The 20,817-nt window shown below is 36.1% G+C and overlaps 1 protein-coding gene across 1 annotated transcript; it reads right to left on the reverse strand.

Annotated features, from left to right (window-relative positions):
• Positions 1-238: 238 nt before the first annotated feature.
• Positions 239-19,363, reverse strand: LOC144432070 (sushi, von Willebrand factor type A, EGF and pentraxin domain-containing protein 1-like). Its single transcript, XM_078120111.1, has 13 exons — positions 19,228-19,363; positions 18,225-18,416; positions 16,553-16,756; positions 15,591-15,797; positions 12,927-13,130; positions 11,996-12,202; positions 9,331-9,534; positions 8,401-8,607; positions 5,310-5,513; positions 4,378-4,584; positions 2,785-2,991; positions 1,853-2,059; positions 239-270 (listed from the first exon to the last, which is right to left on the reverse strand). The coding sequence occupies exons 1-13, from the start codon at positions 19,310-19,312 to the stop codon at positions 239-241; spliced, it is 2,367 nt and encodes a 788-aa protein (XP_077976237.1). The 5' UTR covers positions 19,313-19,363.
• Between the last annotated feature and the right edge of the window lie 1,454 nt (positions 19,364-20,817).

A 20,817-nucleotide genomic window follows, 5' to 3' on the forward strand; every position in this document is an offset into this window, starting at 1 on the left:
GCCAAAAGGTTTAACACCTGCGCATGATGGACCTCCGTTGATAAATACCATCAAGTTTGTGGTACACGTCAAAGCTAAACAAAATTGTATATAGTTAAATGGACTAGAGCAGGGGTGCAATGACGCCACTCGTTGAAAAAGCCAGCTTTTTCAGCGAATAATGATTTTTTTTTGTTGCTCAAGATATTTAACCAATGTCCGATACGAGAATTTAAAATGTCTCTTTATATTGATTTAATTATGCTCGGCGTAATTCGGGATTGCGTCGACCTACGACAAAATAAAAGAATCAATTATACAGTTAAATATCACGGCAATCTGCGGACTTGAACATACGTGGTAAACCTGTCCGATCATCATAATCCGATAAAAAGTCGAGTGCGGCCCCGACAGTAATTCGAGAATGGATAAGAAGGCACAACGTGGGCATAAATATTTATTTCACATCGGTAATTGTGATATAGCTTCCAGCAAAGCAATTTAATTGGTAAACTTTGGCGATTCACGATATCCAAATTTTTATCTGTCGCGGAATCCGAAAACAAAAGTTACGCTGATGATATTTTATAACACCGTCCTCAGTTTTAGTAACTACTCTCTTATTTTCAGTCACAGATTCATTCTATTATTATATGAAGCGTCTCGTCACCGATGATCGCAAAATAACGAGTTTTTCACTCTGGTCGCACAAGTCTGGGCGGAAAAAACAATTATTGACGTATTTGAGACACAAAACAACGTACGTGTGTAAGAGAGGTATAGTAAATTTTATATGACTGGAGGTTTTGGAAAATTTTGCATAAACCTTTTTTATCTAGAGTCTACCCACTGACCATAAACAGACAGGGAAAAAAGCCAACCTAATAAGGTGGGTAACAATTTTCCGGTAACTGAAGTGCATACGGAAAAGGACAAAGCTTCTTATCTTCTGCACAAAAAATGAATGGTTCGACATGACTGTGATTGTAGTTGTGGCATGTTGTGGTATAATATAGATAGCATTCTGGAATACAACACGAGTCCCGGAAACATACTGAGTCCCCAATAAAGTTTAGAATCTTGAAGTAAACAAGAGAGCAATGCTCGAATATATTGATACGAAGGTCAAAACGAAGTTTTATCGGATCTTCTACGGTTCCGGTAGTCCTCCTCACCAAAAAATATCACTGAATGCAAACGCGCAACCGCCACACGGTGCGCAATTTTTAAATTCAATGACGTCATCGCACAAAACTTCAACGTGAAAAACGAATCCCATAGAGCCCACAGAAACCGAGTGAATAAAATATTACCCTTCTAGCAAAAACAACAATCTCACTGGAAATTTCAAGGAAATTGATTCAGAAGCTAGAGAGAAAAGTTGTTCAAGAAGAAGAATATCAACAATAACATTACAAGGGAGCTACGCCCAAATATATGGACACGTCTGTTCGCAGTACAGTACGGTTTACGGTATCGCCAGATCACAGTCTACAAATGTATTCACACCAAGCGAAGCAGTACAGTAGGACACAAAATGGCGTCCGATGACCTCAGAACATTTGGTGACGTCATAGCAAACAAACACAAATCTCACAGAGCTAACAGAAATATTTGAAATAAATAAAAGTGATAACCTTCTGGAGAAAAATTTCATCTTCAACCACTAGAAATTTCAAAGCAATTGGTCCAGTGATCAAAGAGAAAAGCGGTTTTTTAATATTTCCACTAGGTGTCCAAAAAGTGTCAAAGAACAACAAGTACAACATAACAACAAAACGATCGTTATGTCCACTAAACGTGTCCAATAACAAAACGGCCCATAGGTCTACTGAGTGTCTAGTAAATTTAGACTTCATTGCAAAATTTTCACCTTTACACGAGCTCCCGCTTGTATCCCATATACCTATTGCATTGTCGTCTGCTGTCGTTGCGTCCTCGCAAGTCGCAATTCCATTTCCTGACATATAGTAGCCTTGATCACATGTTAAATTACAAATTTCTTTATATATTTCATCTCCAACACACGATGAAGAGGGGTATCCATTAGCAAATGTAGGAGGATTAGAACAAATGACAGCTGAAAATAAGATTTACAAATTTATTCAAAATCAAAATGTACAAACAAACGTAACAGTTCTGCGTAACCTACTCTGTAACTCCTTGGCCAATAAGAAAGCAAATTAAACCTTTTTCTACGTCTACAATGAAGTATGCGGATATATCAGTATCGTAAATAGGTATCCACAATATCGGTGATAGATTGGCATTATTTTTAATATCAAATTGTCATCATCTGGTTACGATTACCACGCTTTATAATCATTTCAGGTGATAATCGTATCCCACATTAGCCTTTGTGACGGTCATTTTCTTTCAAACCTTTAATAATGATTACACTTGCACTGTCTTCTTCAAATTTCGTGTCAAGTATATATTTCCTAATGTTTCAGTGTCACCTCGGCACTGAAGAAATATTTATTTTTATGCCTAATTTCAGACAATGTATTATTTTTATATCGTTACTCAATTTCTTAGTGAGTTTCCTTGACGTTAATTGAGCTTCGATTTTTGAATACGTTGCACAATTTGTGACATAGGTCAAACAGTACTATTTCGTTGGGTGTCTACAGTATTCATGTACACATCCTTGACAATGTAGTGATTTAATTGAATTCAATTTCGTCCGAGTAAGGGTATAATTTGCTATGAGGTAAATTTGGGTATACAGGTTCACCTGCTGTAGTAACTATCTTTTTGTCGCGGGTTAATCGAAAAAATAGTGGATATGTGTTTTGAAAGTACCTTCACAAGAACTGTCTCCGAAATCCCACCATCCTATATCATTATTGTCCTGGTTTGGCTGTTGGTCAATACAAGTTGCTGTACCTATTCCAGTCATGTAATACCCTTTATTACATTCCAAAGTACATTGGCCGCCAAAAGGTTTAACACCTGTGCATGATGGACCTCCGTTGATAAATACCATCAAGTTTGTGGTACACGTCAGAGCTAAACAAAATTGTATATAGTTAGATGGAATAGAGCAGGGGTGCAATGACGTCACTCGTTGAAAAAGCCAGCTTTTTCAGCGAATAATGATTTTTTATGTTGCTCAAGATATTTAACCAATGTCCGATACGAGAATTTAAAATGTCTCTTTATATTGATTTAATTGTGCTCGGCGTAACTCGGGATTGCGTCGACCTACGACAAAATAAAAGAATCAATTATACAGTTAAATACCACGGCAATCTGCGGACTTGAACATACGTGGTAAACCTGTCCGATCATCATAATCCGATAAAAAGTCGAGTGCGGCCCCGACGGTTATTCGATAAGGGTAAGAAGGCACAACGTTGGCATAAATAATTATTTCACATCTGTAGCTGTGATATAGCTTCCAGCAGAGCAATTTAATTGGTAAGCTTCGGCGATTCACGATATCCAAATTTTTAAGGTTCCATTACATTTGAACCCACGTACATTTGAACCCATGACAATTGCACCTGTATGCTATTGCACCTATGGAATTTTTTTTGTTTCATGGATAGTTAAACCCATACTAACCCTAATCCATGGGTTTTAGCACCCGCATATAGATTGAACCCGTGGATATACGCATGGGTTCAAATGTACATGGGTTCAAATGTACGGTCACCAATTTTTATCTGTCGCGGAATCCGAAAACAAAAGTTACGCTGATGATATTTTATAACACCGTCTTCAGTTTTAGTAACTACTCTCTTATTTTCAGTCACAGATTCATTCTATTATTATATGAAGCGGCTCGTCACCGATGATCGCAAAATAACAAATTTTTCACTCTGTACGCACAAGTCCGGGCGGAAAAAACAATAATTGACGTATTTGTAACACAAAACAACGTACGTGTGTAAGAGAGGTATAGTAAATTTTATATGACTGGAGGTTTTGGAAAATTTTGCATAAATCTTTTTTATCTAGAGTCTACCCACTGACCATAAACAGGCAGAGAACATAGCCAACCTAATAAGGTGGGTAACAATTTTCCGGTAACTGAAGTGCATACGAAAAGGACAAAGCTTCTTTTCTTCTGCACAAAAAATGAATGGTTCGACATGACTGTGATTGTAGTTGTGGTATAATTTAGATAGCATTCTGGAATACAACACGAGTCCCGGAAACATACTGAGTCTCCAATAAAATTTAACGTGAAAAACGAATCCCATAGAGCCCACAGAAATTCGAGTGAATAAAATATTGCCCTTCTAGCAAAAACAACAATCTCACTGGAAATTTCAAAGAAATTGATTCAGAAGCTAGAGAGAAAAGATGTTCAAGAAGAAGAATATCAACAATAACATAATAGGTCTACTGAGTGTCTAGTAAATTTCGACCTCATTGCAAAATTTTCACCTTTACACGAGCTTCCACTTGTATCCCATATACCTATTGCATTGTCGTCTGCTGTCGTTGCGTCGTCGCAAGTCGCAATTCCATTTCCTGACATATAGTAGCCTTGATCACATGTTAAATCACAAGTTTCCTTATATATTTCATCTCCAACACACGATGAAAATGGGTATCCATTAGCAAATGTAGGAGGATTAGAACAAATGACAGCTGAAAATGAAATTTGCAAATTTATTCAAAATCAAAATGTACAAACAAACGTAACAGTTCTGCGTAACCTATTGCGAACTCCTTGGCCAATAAGAAAGCAAAATTAAACTATTTTCTACGTCTACAATGAAGTATGCGGATGTATCAGTATTGTAAATAGGTATCCACAATTTCGTTGATAGATTGGTATTATTTTTAATATCAAATTGTCATCATCTGGTTACGATTACCACGCTTTATATTCATTACAAGTAATAATCGTATCCCACATTAGCCTTTGTGACGGCCATTTTCTTTCTAATCTTTAATTATGATTACACTTGCATTGTATTCTTCAAATTTTGCGTCAAGCATATATTTCCTAATGATTCAGTGTCACCTCGGCACTGAAGAAATATTTATTTTTATGCATAATTTCAGACAATGTATTATTTTTTAATCGTTACTCAGTTCTTTAGTGAGTTTCCTTGACGTTCATTAAGCTTTGGTTTTTGAATAGGTTGCACAATTTGTGACATAGGTCAAACAGTACTATTTCGTTAGATGTCTACAGTATTCATGTACACATTCTCGACAATGTAGTGGTTTTAATGAGTTCAATTTCGTCCGAGTAAGGGTATAATTTGCTATGAGGTAAATTTGGGAATACATTTTCACCTGCTGTAGTAAGTATCTTTTTGTCGCGGATTAATTAGAAAAATAGTGGGTATGTGTTTTGAAAATACCTTCACAAGAACTGTCTCCGAAATCCCACTTTCCTATAGCATTGTTCTGGTTTGGCTGTTGGTCAATACAAGTTGCTGTACCTATTCCAGTCATGTAATACCCCTTATTACAATCCAAAGTACATTGGCCACCAAAGAGTTTAACACCTGCGCATGATGGACCTCCGTTGATAAATATCATCAAGTTTGTGGTACACGTCAGAGCTAAACAAAATTGTATATAGTTAGATGGACTAGAGCAGGGGTTCTCAAACTTTTGGTGTTGCGGAGCCCTTGAAAGGTTGAATATTATTCGCGGAGCCCCAAAATAAATTTTAAAATTGTTACTTTCAGATTATTATTCCCGAGCAAGTTAAAAGTACTTTATTTATTCTAAATGCTGAACCTTTTTTAATAGGGTTAACACAAGTCCTAAATAAATCTAAATTTTATACTAAAGCTGTAAATTTGACACTTGACGAACATATTAATAAATTAGGGATCGAATCTTTTCTTTTTTGACATTTTTGGAAGACTTAATTAAAAGGCCGTTAGTAACGTGCGCTATTTCATTTTGTTACAATCGCCGATTTTTTCCGTCAGCATGGCGTGTTTTAAACATCTTTACGCCGCTGTTTATTCTCCCTAAATCAAAAATTTCCCTCGGCATATACATGTATTGTTACACAATGACGACGTTAATTGCTTTTTTGTTCTCGTGGGGAATTATGAGTTCAATGTGAAAAACATGTTACCATATTATAGTCATCGGCGACGAAATGCTAAAAATAATAATCAATAAAAAGGTAAATCCACAACTCAAATTTCTTGATTGAAAAGCGGCATTCTAAAATATTTAAACTGAAACTTAAAATGGAAGATCACACTTTGGTTTCAGCAGACTCACCTCAGATTGAAAACGCTTCTATGGACATTGTAAATCACAAAATTTGGTGTTATGTTAGGTTTTCATCGTAGTAGCTGCGAAATCGAAACACAGTCAATTGTGCGCGCGATTTACCTTTTTTTTTCATTCTGAAACTACCGACGCAGCCGCACGCAATCAATGGTGCGCGCGATCCGCGATGTACCTTTTTTCATTCTGAAACTACCGACGGAGCTGAATGCAATAAAATAATTTTCAATTGTTCGTATTTTCCCCAGACATTGTGATTTTTTAAACAGCGATATCTTGCTTAAAAATAATCTCAAGTGCGAAAGAACAAATCAAGTTTGAAAAATACCAAGATCGCAAAAATACGACACCAATTTATTTATAGTTGGCAGTATATCACATATTTTATGTTATTTTAGAATAGTATTCTTTCATTTTAGTAATCCTAATAGTAATCTCGAATCAAACGTGAGTAACGATGAGCACAACTACATTATACCGACGAGACACGTCAAATGCTCCATCGGTCTTGGATTGAATCTTTTACGCAACAGAAATCTCGTTATCCGTTTTTTTAATCGCGAAAAATGTTGCGCGGAAATTTCCGATTCCAATTTTGAACCATCTCCCTCTTAAGAATCCTGGCTGCGCTACTGCTCATAAATAATGTCATTTTTTAATTTCGGCCCTTTACCATATTTCGAGGCTATATTGTTGTCAGATGTTATCAAAGCTGTTATTGCTTCTTTGAACAGTTACAAAATTTTGAGTCAATATTTTGAAGAGTAATCGAATAGCTCGCGGAGCCCCTGAGTTTCTCTAACGGAGCCCTGGGGCTCCGTACGGAGCACTTTGAGAACCTATGGACTAGAGCAGAGGTGCAATGACGCCACTCGTTGAAAAAGCCAGTTTTTTCAGCGAATAATGATTTTTTATGTTGCTTAAGATATTCAACCAATGACCGATACGAAAATTATAAATGTCTCTTTATGTCGATTTATTTGTGCTCGGCGTCACTCGGTATTGCGTAGACCTACGACAAAATAAAAGAATCAATTCTACAGTTAAATACCACGGAAATCTGCAGACTTGAACATACGTGGTAAACCTGTTCGATCATCATAATCCGATAAAAAGTCGAGTGCGTCCCCGACGGTAATTCAAGAATGGGTCAGAAGGCACAACGTGGGCATAAATAATTATCTCACATCGGTAATTGTGATAAAGCTTCCAGCAAAGCAATTTAATTGGTAAACCTCGGCGATTCACGATATCCAAATTTTTATCTGTCGCGGAATCCGAAAACAAAAGTTACGCTGATGATATTTTATAACACCGTCCTCAGTTTTAGTAACTACTCTCTTATTTTCAGTCGCAGATTCATTCTATTATTATATGAAGCATCTCGTCACCGATGATCGCAAAATAACGAGTTTTTCACTCTGGACGAACAAGTCCGGGCGGAAAAAACAATTATTGACGTATTTGAGACACAAAACAACGTACGTGTGTAAGAGAGTAAATTTTATATGACTGGAGGTTTTGGAAAATTTTGCATAAACCTTTTTTATCTAGAGTCTATCCACTGACCATAAACAGACAGGGAACATAGCCAACCTAATAAGGTGGGTAACAATTTTCCGGTAACTGAAGTGCATACGGAAAAGGACAAAGCTTCTTTTCTTCTGCAAAAATAATGAATGGTTCGACATGACTGTGATTGTAGTTGTGGCATGTTGTGGTATAATATAGATAGCATTCTGGAATACAACACGAGTCCCGGAAACATACTGAGTTTCCAATAAAGTTTAGAATCTTGAAGTAAACAAGAGAGCAATGCTCGAATATATTGATACGAAGGTCAAAACAAAGTTTTATCGGATCTTCTACAGTTCCGGTAGTCCTCCTTACCAAAAAATATCACTGAATGCAAACGCGCAACCGCCACACGGTGCGCAATTTTTAAATTCAATGACGTCATCGCACAAAACTTTAACGTGAAAAACGAATCCCATAGAGCCCACAGAAATTCGAGTGAATAAAATATTACCCTTCTAGCAAAAACAACAATCTCACTGGAAATTTCAAAGAAATTGATTCAGAAGCTAGAGAGAAAAGATATTCAAGAAGAAGAATATCAACAATAACATATTAACAAAACGGCCCATAGGTCTACTGAGTGTCTAGTAAATTTCGACTTCATTGCAAAATTTTCACCTTTACACGAGCTTCCGCTTGTATCCCATATACCTATTGCATTGTCGTCTGCTGTCGTTGCGTCCTCGCAAGTCGCAATTCCATTTCCTGACATATAATAGCCTTGATCACATTTTAAATCACAAGTTTCCTTATATATTTCATCTCCAACACACGATGAAGAGGGGTATCCATTAGTAAATGTAGGAGGATTAGAACAAATGACAGCTGAAAATAAAATTTGCAAATTTATTCAAAATCAAAATGTACAAACACACGTAACAGATCTGCGTAACCTATTGCGAACTCCTTGGCCAATATGAAAGAAAATTAAACTATTTTCTACGTCTACAATGAAGTATGCGGATGTATCAGTATCGTAAATAGGTATCCACAATATCGGTGATAGATTGGTATTATTTTTAATATCAAATTGTCATCCTCTGGTTACGATTACCACGCTTTATAATCATTTCAGGTAATAATCGTATCCCACATTAGCCTTTGTGACGCCTTTTTCTTTCAAATCTTTTATTATGATTACACTTGCATTGTATTCTTCAAATTTTGCGTCAAGTATATATTTCCTAATGTTTCAGTGTCACCTCGGCACTGAAGAAATACTTATTTTTATGTATGATTTCAGACAATGTATTATTTTTTAATCGTTACTCAATTCTTTAGTGAGTTTCCTTGACGTTCATTAAGCTTTGGTTTTTGAATAGGTTGCACAATTTGTGACATAGGTCAAACAGTACTATTTCGTTAGGTGTCTACAGTTTTCATGTACACATTCTCGACAATGTAGTGGTTTTAATGAGTTCAATTTCGTCCGAGTAAGGGTATAATTTGCTATGAGGTAAATTTGGGAATACAGGTTTACCTGCTGTAGTAAGTATCTTTTCGTCGCGGGTTAATCGGAAAAATAGTGGATATGTGTTTTGAAAGTACCTTCACAAGAACTGTCTCCGAAATCCCACTTTCCTATAGCATTGTCCTGGTTTGGCTGTTGGTCAATACAAGTTGCTGTACCTATTCCAGTCATGTAATAACCCTTATTACATTCCAAAGTACATTGGCCACCAAAAGGTTTAACACCTGCGCATGATGGACCTCCGTTGAGAAACACCATCAAGTTTGTGGTACACGTCAGAGCTAAACAAAATTGTATATAGTTAGATGGACTAGAGCAGGGGTGCGATGACGCCACTCGTTGAAAAAGCCAGCTCTTTCAGCGAATAATGATTTTTTTATGTTGCTTAAGATATTCAACCAATGACCGATACGAGAATTATAAAGGTCTCTTTATATCGATTTATTTGTGCTCGGCGTCACTCGGTATTGCGTAGACCTACGACAAAATAAAAGAATCAATTCTACAGTTAAATACCACGGCAATCTGCAGACTTGAACATACGTGGTAAACCTGTTCGATCATCATAATCCGATAAAGAGCCGAGTGCGACCCCGACGGTAATTCAAGAATGGGTAAGAAGGCACAACGTGGGCATAAATAATTATTTCACATCGGTAATTGTGATAAAGCTTCCAGCAGAGCAATTTAATTGGTAAACCTCGGCGATTCACGATATCCAAATTTTTATCTGTCGCGGAATCCGAAAACAAAAGTTACGCTGATGATATTTTATAACACCGTCCTCAGTTTTAGTAACTACTCTCTTATTTTCAGTCGCAGATTCATTCTATTATTATATGAAGCGTCTCGTCACCGATGATCGCAAAATAACGAGTTTTTCACTCTGGACGCACAAGTCCGGGCGGAAAAAACAATTATTGACGTATTTGAGACACAAAACAACGTACGTGAGTAAGAGAGTAAATTTTATATGACTGGAGGTTTGGGAAAATTTTGCATAAACCTTTTTTATCTAGAGTCTACCCACTGACCTTAAACAGACAGGGAACATAGCCAACCTAATAAGTGCATACGGAAAAGGACAAAGCTTCTTTTCTTCTGCACAAATAATGAATGGTTCAACATGACTGTGATTGTGGTTGTGGCATGTTGTGGTATAATATAGATAGCATTCTGGGATACAACACGAGTCCCGGAAACATACTGAGTTTCCAATAAAGTTTAGAATCTTGAAGTAAACAAGAGAGCAATGCTCGAATATATTGATACAAAGGTCAAAACGAAGTTTTATCGGATCTTTTACAGTTCCGGTAGTCCTCCTTACCAAAAAAGATCACTGAATTCAAACGCGCAACCGCCACACGGTGCGCAATTTTTAAATTCAATGACGTCATTGCACAAAACTTCAACGTGAATAACGAATCCCATAGAGCCCACAGAAATTCAAGTGAATAAAATATTTCCCCATCTAGCAAAAACAACAATCTCACTGGAAATTTCAAAGAATTTGATTCAGAAGCTAGAGAGAAAAGATGTTCAAGAAGAAGAATATCAACAATAACTAGGGCTTGAAATGGTTAACCGGTTAACCGATTTCAGATGGTTAACGGTTACGATTTATTTTTTAACCGTTAACTGACATCTTAGGTACAAATCATCTTCATACCGTACAATTTTCTTCAAATATGATTACGTCATCACAAATTTATCTCTTGTGGCATTTAATTCAAAAGAATATTACTAACTGTGTGGGTAAGGACTCAATAAATGTGAAAAATAATGGAAGTACCAAGATTGCTGAATATGGAAATTTGACAATGATGAATTCAGAATCAGTTTTCAGTCGATTTCGAAATATATTGTTCACGATTTCATTGCAAAATCGGATATTCAATGTCATACAACAAGTGCGCAGTTGATGCCGTTTTTTTTTATGATATATATCTCGAAGTAAAATTTGCACATCGAACACTGATATTTGTCACATAAATGACGTTTAACAACGGAATCAGGTTTTCTAAAATACTTCAACACGCCCGAACCACGCTGCCTATCTCTAGAAGCAGAGCAATCATGAAATTATCTCGATTCGTGAATAATTTTAATAAGCGTACCGGGATACGAACACGCAAAATTGCTTTATAAGCATTGTGACGTAACAAGCTGAAATTATAAATTATTACGTCAAACGCCATGCGCGGTCAACCGGTTAATTTTTACCCGGTTAACGGTTAAAGTGTTTTCCCTGAAATTTCCAGCCCTAACAAAAACATAACAAGGGAGCTACGCTCAAATATATGGACACGTCTGTTCGCAGTACAGTACGGTTTACCGTACCGTCAGATCACAGTCTACAAATGTATTCACACCAAGCGAAGCAATACATTAGGACACAAAATGGCGTCCGATGCCCGCAGAACATTCGGTGACGTCATAGCAAACAAAAACAAATCTCAGAGAGCTAACAGGAATATTTGAAATAAATAAAAGTGATAGCCTTCTGGAGAAAAATTTCATCTTTAACCACTAAAAATTTCGAAGCAATTGGTCCAGTGATCAAAGAGAAAAGCGGTTTTTTATTATTTTCACTAGGTGTCCAAAAATGGTCAAAGAACAACAAGAACAAGAACAACATAACAACAAAACGATCGTTATGTCCGCTAAACGTGTCCAATAACAAAACGGCCCATAGGTCTACTGAGTGTCTAGTAAATTTCGACTTCATTGCAAAATTTTCACCTTTACACGAGCTTCCGCTTGTATCCCATATACCTATTGCATTGTCGTCTGCTGTCGTTGCGTCCTCGCAAGTCGCAATTCCATTTCCTGACATATAATAGCCTTGATCACATTTTAAATCACAAGTTTCCTTATATATTTCATCTCCAACACACGATGAAGAGGGGTATCCATTAGCAAATGTAGGAGGATTAGAACAAATGACAGCTGAAAATAAAATTTGCAAATTTATTCAAAATCAAAATGTACAAACACACGTAACAGTTCTGCGTAACCTATTGCGAACTCCTTGGCCAATAAGAAAGCAAAATTAAACTATTTTCTACGTCTACAATGAAGTATGCGGATGTATCAGTATCGTAAATAGGTATCCACAATATCGGTGATAGATTGGTATTATTTTTAATATCAAATTGTCATCCTCTGGTTACGATTACCACGCTTTATAATCATTTCAGGTAATAATCGTATCCCACATTAGCCTTTGTGACGCCTTTTTCTTTCAAATCTTTTATTATGATTACACTTGCATTGTATTCTTCAAATTTCGCGTCAAGTATATATTTCCTAATGTTTCAGTGTCACCTCGGCACTGAAGAAATACTTATTTTTATGTATGATTTCAGACATTGTATTATTTTTTAATCGTTACTCAATTCTTTAGTGAGTTTCCTTGACGTTCATTAAGCTTTGGTTTTTGAATAGGTTGCACAATTTGTGACATAGGTCAAACAGTACTATTTCGTTAGGTGTCTACAGTTTTCATGTACACATTCTCGACAATGTAGTGGTTTTAATGAGTTCAATTTCGTCCGAGTAAGGGTATAATTTGCTATGAGGTAAATTTGGGAATACAGGTTTACCTGCTGTAGTAAGTATCTTTTCGTCGCGGGTTAATCGGAAAAATAGTGGATATATGTTTTGAAAGTACCTTCACAAGAACTGTCTCCGAAATCCCACTTTCCTATAGCATTGTCCTGGTTTGGCTGTTGGTCAATACAAGTTGCTGTACCTATTCCAGTCATGTAATAACCCTTATTACATTCCAAAGTACATTGGCCACCAAAAGGTTTAACACCTGCGCATGATGGACCTCCGTTGAGAAACACCATCAAGTTTGTGGTACACGTCAGAGCTAAACAAAATTGTATATAGTTAGATGGACTAGAGCAGGGGTGCGATGACGCCACTCGTTGAAAAAGTCAGCTCTTTCAGCGAATAATGATTTTTTTATGTTGCTTAAGATATTCAACCAATGACCGATACGAGAATTATAAAGGTCTCTTTATATCGATTTATTTGTGCTCGGCGTCACTCGGTATTGCGTAGACCTACGACAAAATAAAAGAATCAATTCTACAGTTAAATACCACGGCAATCTGCAGACTTGAACATACGTGGTAAACCTGTCCGATCATCATAATCCGATAAAGAGCCGAGTGCGACCCCGACGGTAATTCAAGAATGGGTAAGAAGGCACAACGTGGGCATAAATAATTATTTCACATCGGTAATTGTGATAAAGCTTCCAGCAGAGCAATTTAATTGGTAAACCTCGGCGATTCACGATATCCAAATTTTTATCTGTCGCGGAATCCGAAAACAAAAGTTACGCTGATGATATTTTATAACACCGTCCTCAGTTTTAGTAACTACTCTCTTATTTTCAGTCGCAGATTCATTCTATTATTATATGAAGCGTCTCGTCACCGATGATCGCAAAATAACGAGTTTTTCACTCTGGACGCACAAGTCCGGGCGGAAAAAACAATTATTGACGTATTTGAGACACAAAACAACGTACGTGTGTAAGAGAGTAAATTTTATATGACTGGAGGTTTTGGAAAATTTTGCATAAACCTTTTTTATCTAGAGTCTACCCACTGACCATAAACAGACAGGGAACATAGCCAACCTAATAAGTGCATACGAAAAAGAACAAAGCTTCTTTTCTTCTGCACAAATAATGAATGGTTCAACATGACTGTGATTGTGGTTGTGGCATGTTGTGGTATAATATAGATAGCATTCTGGGATACAACACGAGTCCCGGAAACATACTGAGTTTCCAATAAAGTTTAGAATCTTGAAGTAAACAAGAGAGCAATGCTCGAATATATTGATACAAAGGTCAAAACGAAGTTTTATCGGATCTTTTACAGTTCCGGTAGTCCTCCTTACCAAAAAAGATCACTGAATTCAAACGCGCAACCGCCACACGGTGCGCAATTTTTAAATTCAATGACGTCATTGCACAAAACTTCAACGTGAATAACGAATCCCATAGAGCCCACAGAAATTCAAGTGAATAAAATATTTCCCCATCTAGCAAAAACAACAATCTCACTGGAAATTTCAAAGAATTTGATTCAGAAGCTAGAGAGAAAAGATGTTCAAGAAGAAGAATATCAACAATAACTAGGGCTGGAAATGGTTAACCGGTTAACCGATTTCAGATGGTTAACGGTTACGATTTATTTTTTAACCGTTAACTGACATCTTAGGTACAAATCATCTTCATACCGTACAATTTTCTTCAAATATGATTACGTCATCGCAAATTTATCTCTTGTGGCATTTAATTCAAAAGAATATTACTAACTGTGTGGGTAAGGACTCAATAAATGTGAAAAATAATGGAAGTACCAAGATTGCTGAATATGGAAATTTGACAATGATGAATTCAGAATCAGTTTTCAGTCGATTTCGAAATATATTGTTCACGATTTCATTGCAAAATCGGATATTCAATGTCATACAACAAGTGCGCAGTTGATGCCGTTTTTTTTATGATATATATCTCGAAGTAAAATTTGCACATCGAACACTGATATTTGTCACATAAATGACGTTTAACAACGGAATCAGGTTTTCTAAAATACTTCAACACGCCCGAACCACGCTGCCTATCTCTAGAAGCAGAGCAATCATGAAATTATCTCGATTCGTGAATAATTTTAATAAGCGTACCGGGATACGAACACGCGAAATTGCTTTATAAGCATTGTGACGTAACAAGCTGAAATTATAAATTATTACGTCAAACGTCATGCGCGGTCAACCGGTTAATTTTTACCCGGTTAACGGTTAAAGTGTTTTCCCTGAAATTTCCAGCCCTAACAAAAACATAACAAGGGAGCTACGCTCAAATATATGGACACGTCTGTTCGCAGTACAGTACGGTTTACCGTACCGTCAGATCACAGTCTACAAATGTATTCACACCAAGCGAAGCAATACAGTAGGACACAAAATGGCGTCCGATGCCCGCAGAACATTCGGTGACGTCATAGCAAACAAAAACAAATTTCAGAGAGCTAACAGGAATATTTGAAATAAATAAAAGTGATAGCCTTCTGGAAAAAAATTTCATCTTTAACCACTAAAAATTTCGAAGCAATTGGTCCAGTGATCAAAGAGAAAAGCGGTTTTTTATTATTTTCACTAGGTGTCCAAAAAGTGTCAAAGAACAACAAGAACAAGAACAACATAACAACAAAACGATCGTTATGTCCACTAAACGTGTCCAATAACAAAACGGCCCATAGGTCTACTGAGTGTCTAGTAAATTTCGACTTCATTGCAAAATTTTCACCTTTACACGAGCTTCCGCTTGTATCCCATATACCTATTGCATTGTCGTCTGCTGTCGTTGCGTCCTCGCAAGTCGCAATTCCATTTCCTGACATATAATAGCCTTGATCACATTTTAAATCACAAGTTTCCTTATATATTTCATCTCCAACACACGATGAAGAGGGGTATCCATTAGCAAATGTAGGAGGATTAGAACAAATGACAGCTGAAAATAAAATTTGCAAATTTATTCAAAGTCAAAATGTACAAGCACACGTAACAGTTCTGCGTAACCTATTGCGAACTCCTTGGCCAATAAGAAAGCAAAATCAAACTATTTTCTACGTCTACAATGAAGTATGCGGATGTATCAGTATCGTAAATAGGTATCCACAATATCGGTGATAGATTGGTATTATTTCCACAATATCGGTGATAGATTGGTATTATTTTTAATATCAAATTGTCATCCTCTGGTTACGATTACCACGCTTTATAATCATTTCAGGTAATAATCGTATCCCACATTAGCCTTTGTGACGCCTTTTTCTTTCAAATCTTTAATTATGATTACACTTGCATTGTATTCTTCAAATTTTGCGTCAAGTATATATTTCCTAATGTTTCAGTGTCACCTCGGCACTGAAGAAATATTTATTTTTATGTATGATTTCAGACAATGTATTATTTTTTAATCGTTACTCAATTCTTTAGTGAGTTTCCTTGACGTTCATTAAGCTTTGGTTTTTGAATAGGTTGCACAATTTGTGACATAGGTCAAACAGTACTATTTCGTTAGGTGTCTACAGTATTCATGTACACATTCTCGACAATGTAGTGGTTTTAATGAGTTCAATTTCGTCCGAGTAAGGGTATAATTTGCTATGAGGTAAATTTGGGAATACAGGTTTACCTGCTGTAGTAAGTATCTTTTCGTCGCGGGTTAATCGGAAAAATAGTGGATATGTGTTTTGAAAGTACCTTCACAAGAACTGTCTCCGAAATCCCACTTTCCTATAGCATTGTCCTGGTTTGGCTGTTGGTCAATACAAGTTGCTGTACCTATTCCAGTCATGTAATAACACTTATTACATTCCAAAGTACATTGGCCACCAAAAGGTTTAACACCTGCGCATGATGGACCTCCGTTGAGAAACACCATCAAGTTTGTGGTACACGTCAGAGCTAAACAAAATTGTATATAGTTAGATGGACTAGAGCAGGGGTGCGATGACGCCACTCGTTGAAAAAGCCAGCTTTTTCAGAGAATAATGATTTTTTATGTTGCTTAAGATATTCAACCAATGACCGATACGAGAATTTAAAATGTCTCTTTATATCGATTTATTTGTGCTCGGCGTCACTCGGTAATGCGTAGACCTACGACAAAATAAAAGAATCAATTCTACAGTTAAATACCACGGAAATCTGCAGACTTGAACATACGTGGTAAACCTGTCCGATCATCATAATTCGATAAAGAGCCGAGTGCGACCCCGACGGTAATTCAAGAAGAAGTAAGAAGGCACAACGTGGGCATAAATAATTATTTCACATCGGTAATTGTGATATAGCTTCCAGCAGGGCAATTTAATTGTTAAATTTCAGCGATTCACGATATCCAAATTTTTATCTGTCGCGGAATCCGAAAACAAAAGTTACGTTGATAATATTTTATAACACCGTCCTCAGTTTTAGTAACTACTCTCTTATTTTCAGTCGCAGATTCATTCTATTATTATATGAATCGTCTCGTCACCCATGATCGCAAAATAACGAGTTTTTCACTCTGGACGCACAAGTCCGGGCGGAAAAAACAATTATTGACGTATTTGAGACAAAAAACAACGTACGTGTGTGAGAGGATACTTGTGAAATGGGGAGGATTTCCAAAAATATAGTTTACAAACACAATATCGATTATAACGGCCTAACTAAACGACCACATTAAGCTGACCAAAACATTCAGTGACTTGTATAAAATTAGCAAAATCATTGTCAAAACAACGATTCTTTAATTATCCCTGAAAAGACCTGTTGTCGATGATCGCTTAACTTACGATTTTGTTTGAATAAACGTGCAGTTGTGCTAGAAATAAAAAAATTTATATCCTATGTCCGCTGCGGCCTGCAAAGTAATAAACGTTGACGATTAATATCAGCAATTATAACGTAATGGGCAAAGTAAAAAGACGTTGCGCTGTCGCTGATACTAACCACTAAAAAAATTTATGTTGTAGATTTGTTTAAATTTCACCATTTCATGAACGTTTTAGACGAAAGACAATAACACATATCAATGATTACCAATTCTATAATATACATACAGCTCATAAAAGATCTCGACTCACTGGCGGCCCCAAGCCTTTTACAAAAACGTAATGCAGCCGTCTAAAGAAAAAGGTTGTGCACCCCTGAACTAGAAGATTGATATCTAAAATTTGTGCGATTTGGAAACATACCCAGTCCTTCGTATTCGAGAAGACAAGGAAAACTTGATCGATGAAAACGGAATTTCAACCCAATTTTACTGCTTAATTCCACACATCCTCAGTGGAATTGCGCCTTTTTAGGGATAGATTCAAAAAATTCAACATTATGATAATAACAACACAATAATTATAATACAATTGATTATCTAATCAAATAGTACCTCGACAATCGGAGCTGTCGACATTCCATTCTACAATACCGGGAGCTGTTTCCTCGCAAGTTACAGCAGCGGCTCCTAACTGATAATATCCTTCATTACATTTGATTGGGCATTCAAACCCGACTGTCGCATTAGCACAACTCGCAGAAGGCCGTCCATTCTCGATTACTGGGTCAGATGAACAAACAGTAGCTGAAATGAGTGTAACAAAAAAAAATTGAATTTATAACTCAACTACGAGATTATAACCTTTAAGAATAAGCTTGCTATGCTAGGAAATGACACATAGGTTAGATCCAACTGTATAAAAAAATTTCATAACCGAAGAACTAAATTTAAAGAAATGACATGGCAATGTAATCGTCTTTACGTTTTTTCTTTTTTTTGATAAAATTTTATAGGTCGTCTTTGATCGGTGAAAAGATGTTTTTTGAAAATACTTAAACTGCAAAATGGTTTTCATTTCCCATTCAAACACGTTCTAAGGAGAAGGATGTGAATGGCGAAGGTATAATATATTCTGTTGAAGCAAGGCTGCTTGCTATAAGGGGGAACGGGTATGGATAAACTGAAACGGAACACTGGGTATCTCGGAAAGGTGTTATATATAAAAAACAACAATGCTCTAATATATGTCCATATATTACCATGGTCAAATAACTTTCCAAATGTCAACGCAATCCCAGCTAAATGCTGAAAGCAATTTATCAGATGTCATATAGCAAGGCTCCCGTGAATTCAAATAACAGCAAAAGTTTAGGTGCAATTCAAAAACTAAAAAAAAGTATCAGTCTTCTAGCGAATTTTCCATATTAAAATTAAAAATTTGAAATTGATTGTTCCATTAGTTGCGAAGAAAGGCGACGACAACAACAACAAACCCAAGCATTCCAACAAGGCTAACAGAAAAAATAACAATTCAGCAAGATAATCCACATGTCAGCCCACTTCGTGTTCAATAATTGTAAAGGGCATATATATATAAGACAAAATAAAAGACAACCTTGAATTCTTCCGCTGAACAACTTTGTTATAAATATCACGAGAATGAAAAATCTTGCTGAAAGTACATTGTTGCTGTGCATCATCTTATTCCTTCGTCACTTTAATACATTTAAAGTCATACATGGTAATCTGAAAAAACGCTGTTTTATTTCAATTTCTTATTATGGGTAATCTGTGGTTTTCGTTGAATAACAATATTAAATAAAAAATAACGAATGATTTCACATTCAAGTTTATGCATTTATGGGTATTGTTTTGTCTACGTATACTTAGATATACGTTTGGCAGGGGGTTTCGTTGCATGACTCGAAAAAAATAATAAGTAAGCGGTCCATGTTTAATTAACTGTTTCAAGTCTAATTTTTTTTCATTTTAAATAAACCAAGAATTCGGGGACTATTTCAGTCATTTTTAACTTTTTCAGCTATATTGATTAAAACAATATTTTTTAAATTAAAATTTCAAGGTAGTTGATAAAGCTTTGGTATAATAAGTAGCCAAATTATCTGCTCATAATATTTCTTTCCTATTGCTGCTAACACAAAGCAGTATATTCGTCGTTCATTTGTAAAAATGATCTTCAGGTAAACCGAAACCTTTTTATTCTAAGAATTCATCGATATCTCTCCCCACTTGCATCTTGCCACCCACATATAACATCTGTTTGCTTCAAGAATATTATTTTTCAGAACATGCCTACATATCACACTGGATCAACAACAAGAAATCAACAACATGAGATAAATGAGCAATACAGATTTTAAAACATTTCTCGATTGTGGTTACGACATAAGTGAATATACACTTATAAATAAATACAATCGTGATGCACACAGCAATCCCGCCAACCTATTTGCCGTACGCAAAGGATTAAGCTTGTGAATGAGGAATATGAGTCAAAGAATACAAATAATACTTGAAATAATCAATTACAAAGTGTTTAAGTCTTAGTTTTATGTTTCAGTGGAAGTTTTCTTATTTAACGGCGTCGTGTTGGAAAACGTTAGATGCGAGATTTGGTCTTACATAGTTAAGCATGCCAACTAACCATATAAGGTCATTCATTATAGCTTTACAAAGTAAAAATATCGACCTGGTAATCTTAACATCTGGCTGATGTTTCACCACCCCCCCCCCCTCTCTTTTAACTATGATGTAAATGCGATATAAGAATTGCGTAAATATTGCAAAACTTTATACATAGAGACTAAAAATAAGGCACAAAGCATCTAATAAAGACAGTATATGCATTTGTTCATCATTGGCGACATATCTTTTTCTTTGTACAACCATAATTTTCAGAAATTACTTTCACTCTTAGTGTTTGTTAGACAAACAATCTAATCCTTACCAAGATGAGTATGTCAGTTAAGAAATACGATAATTCAAACAAAAATGAAGCAAAATCAATATCTCTGGAAGATATTATATTTGATCTGCAATAACATTGGGGTGCATAGCCGCGACAAAGCACGAACGAGACGCATCTAAGGCTTCACCGTATGTATTTTTTAGACCACAACAAACTAAACAATTGTGAAGTCAAATAGCACCGACTTAAACTGAAGCAGCTAAGAATTCCCGAATA

Source organism: Styela clava, chromosome 2 (genome assembly GCF_964204865.1).
Source record: "Styela clava chromosome 2, kaStyClav1.hap1.2, whole genome shotgun sequence".
Taxonomy (NCBI): Eukaryota; Metazoa; Chordata; class Ascidiacea; order Stolidobranchia; family Styelidae; genus Styela; species Styela clava.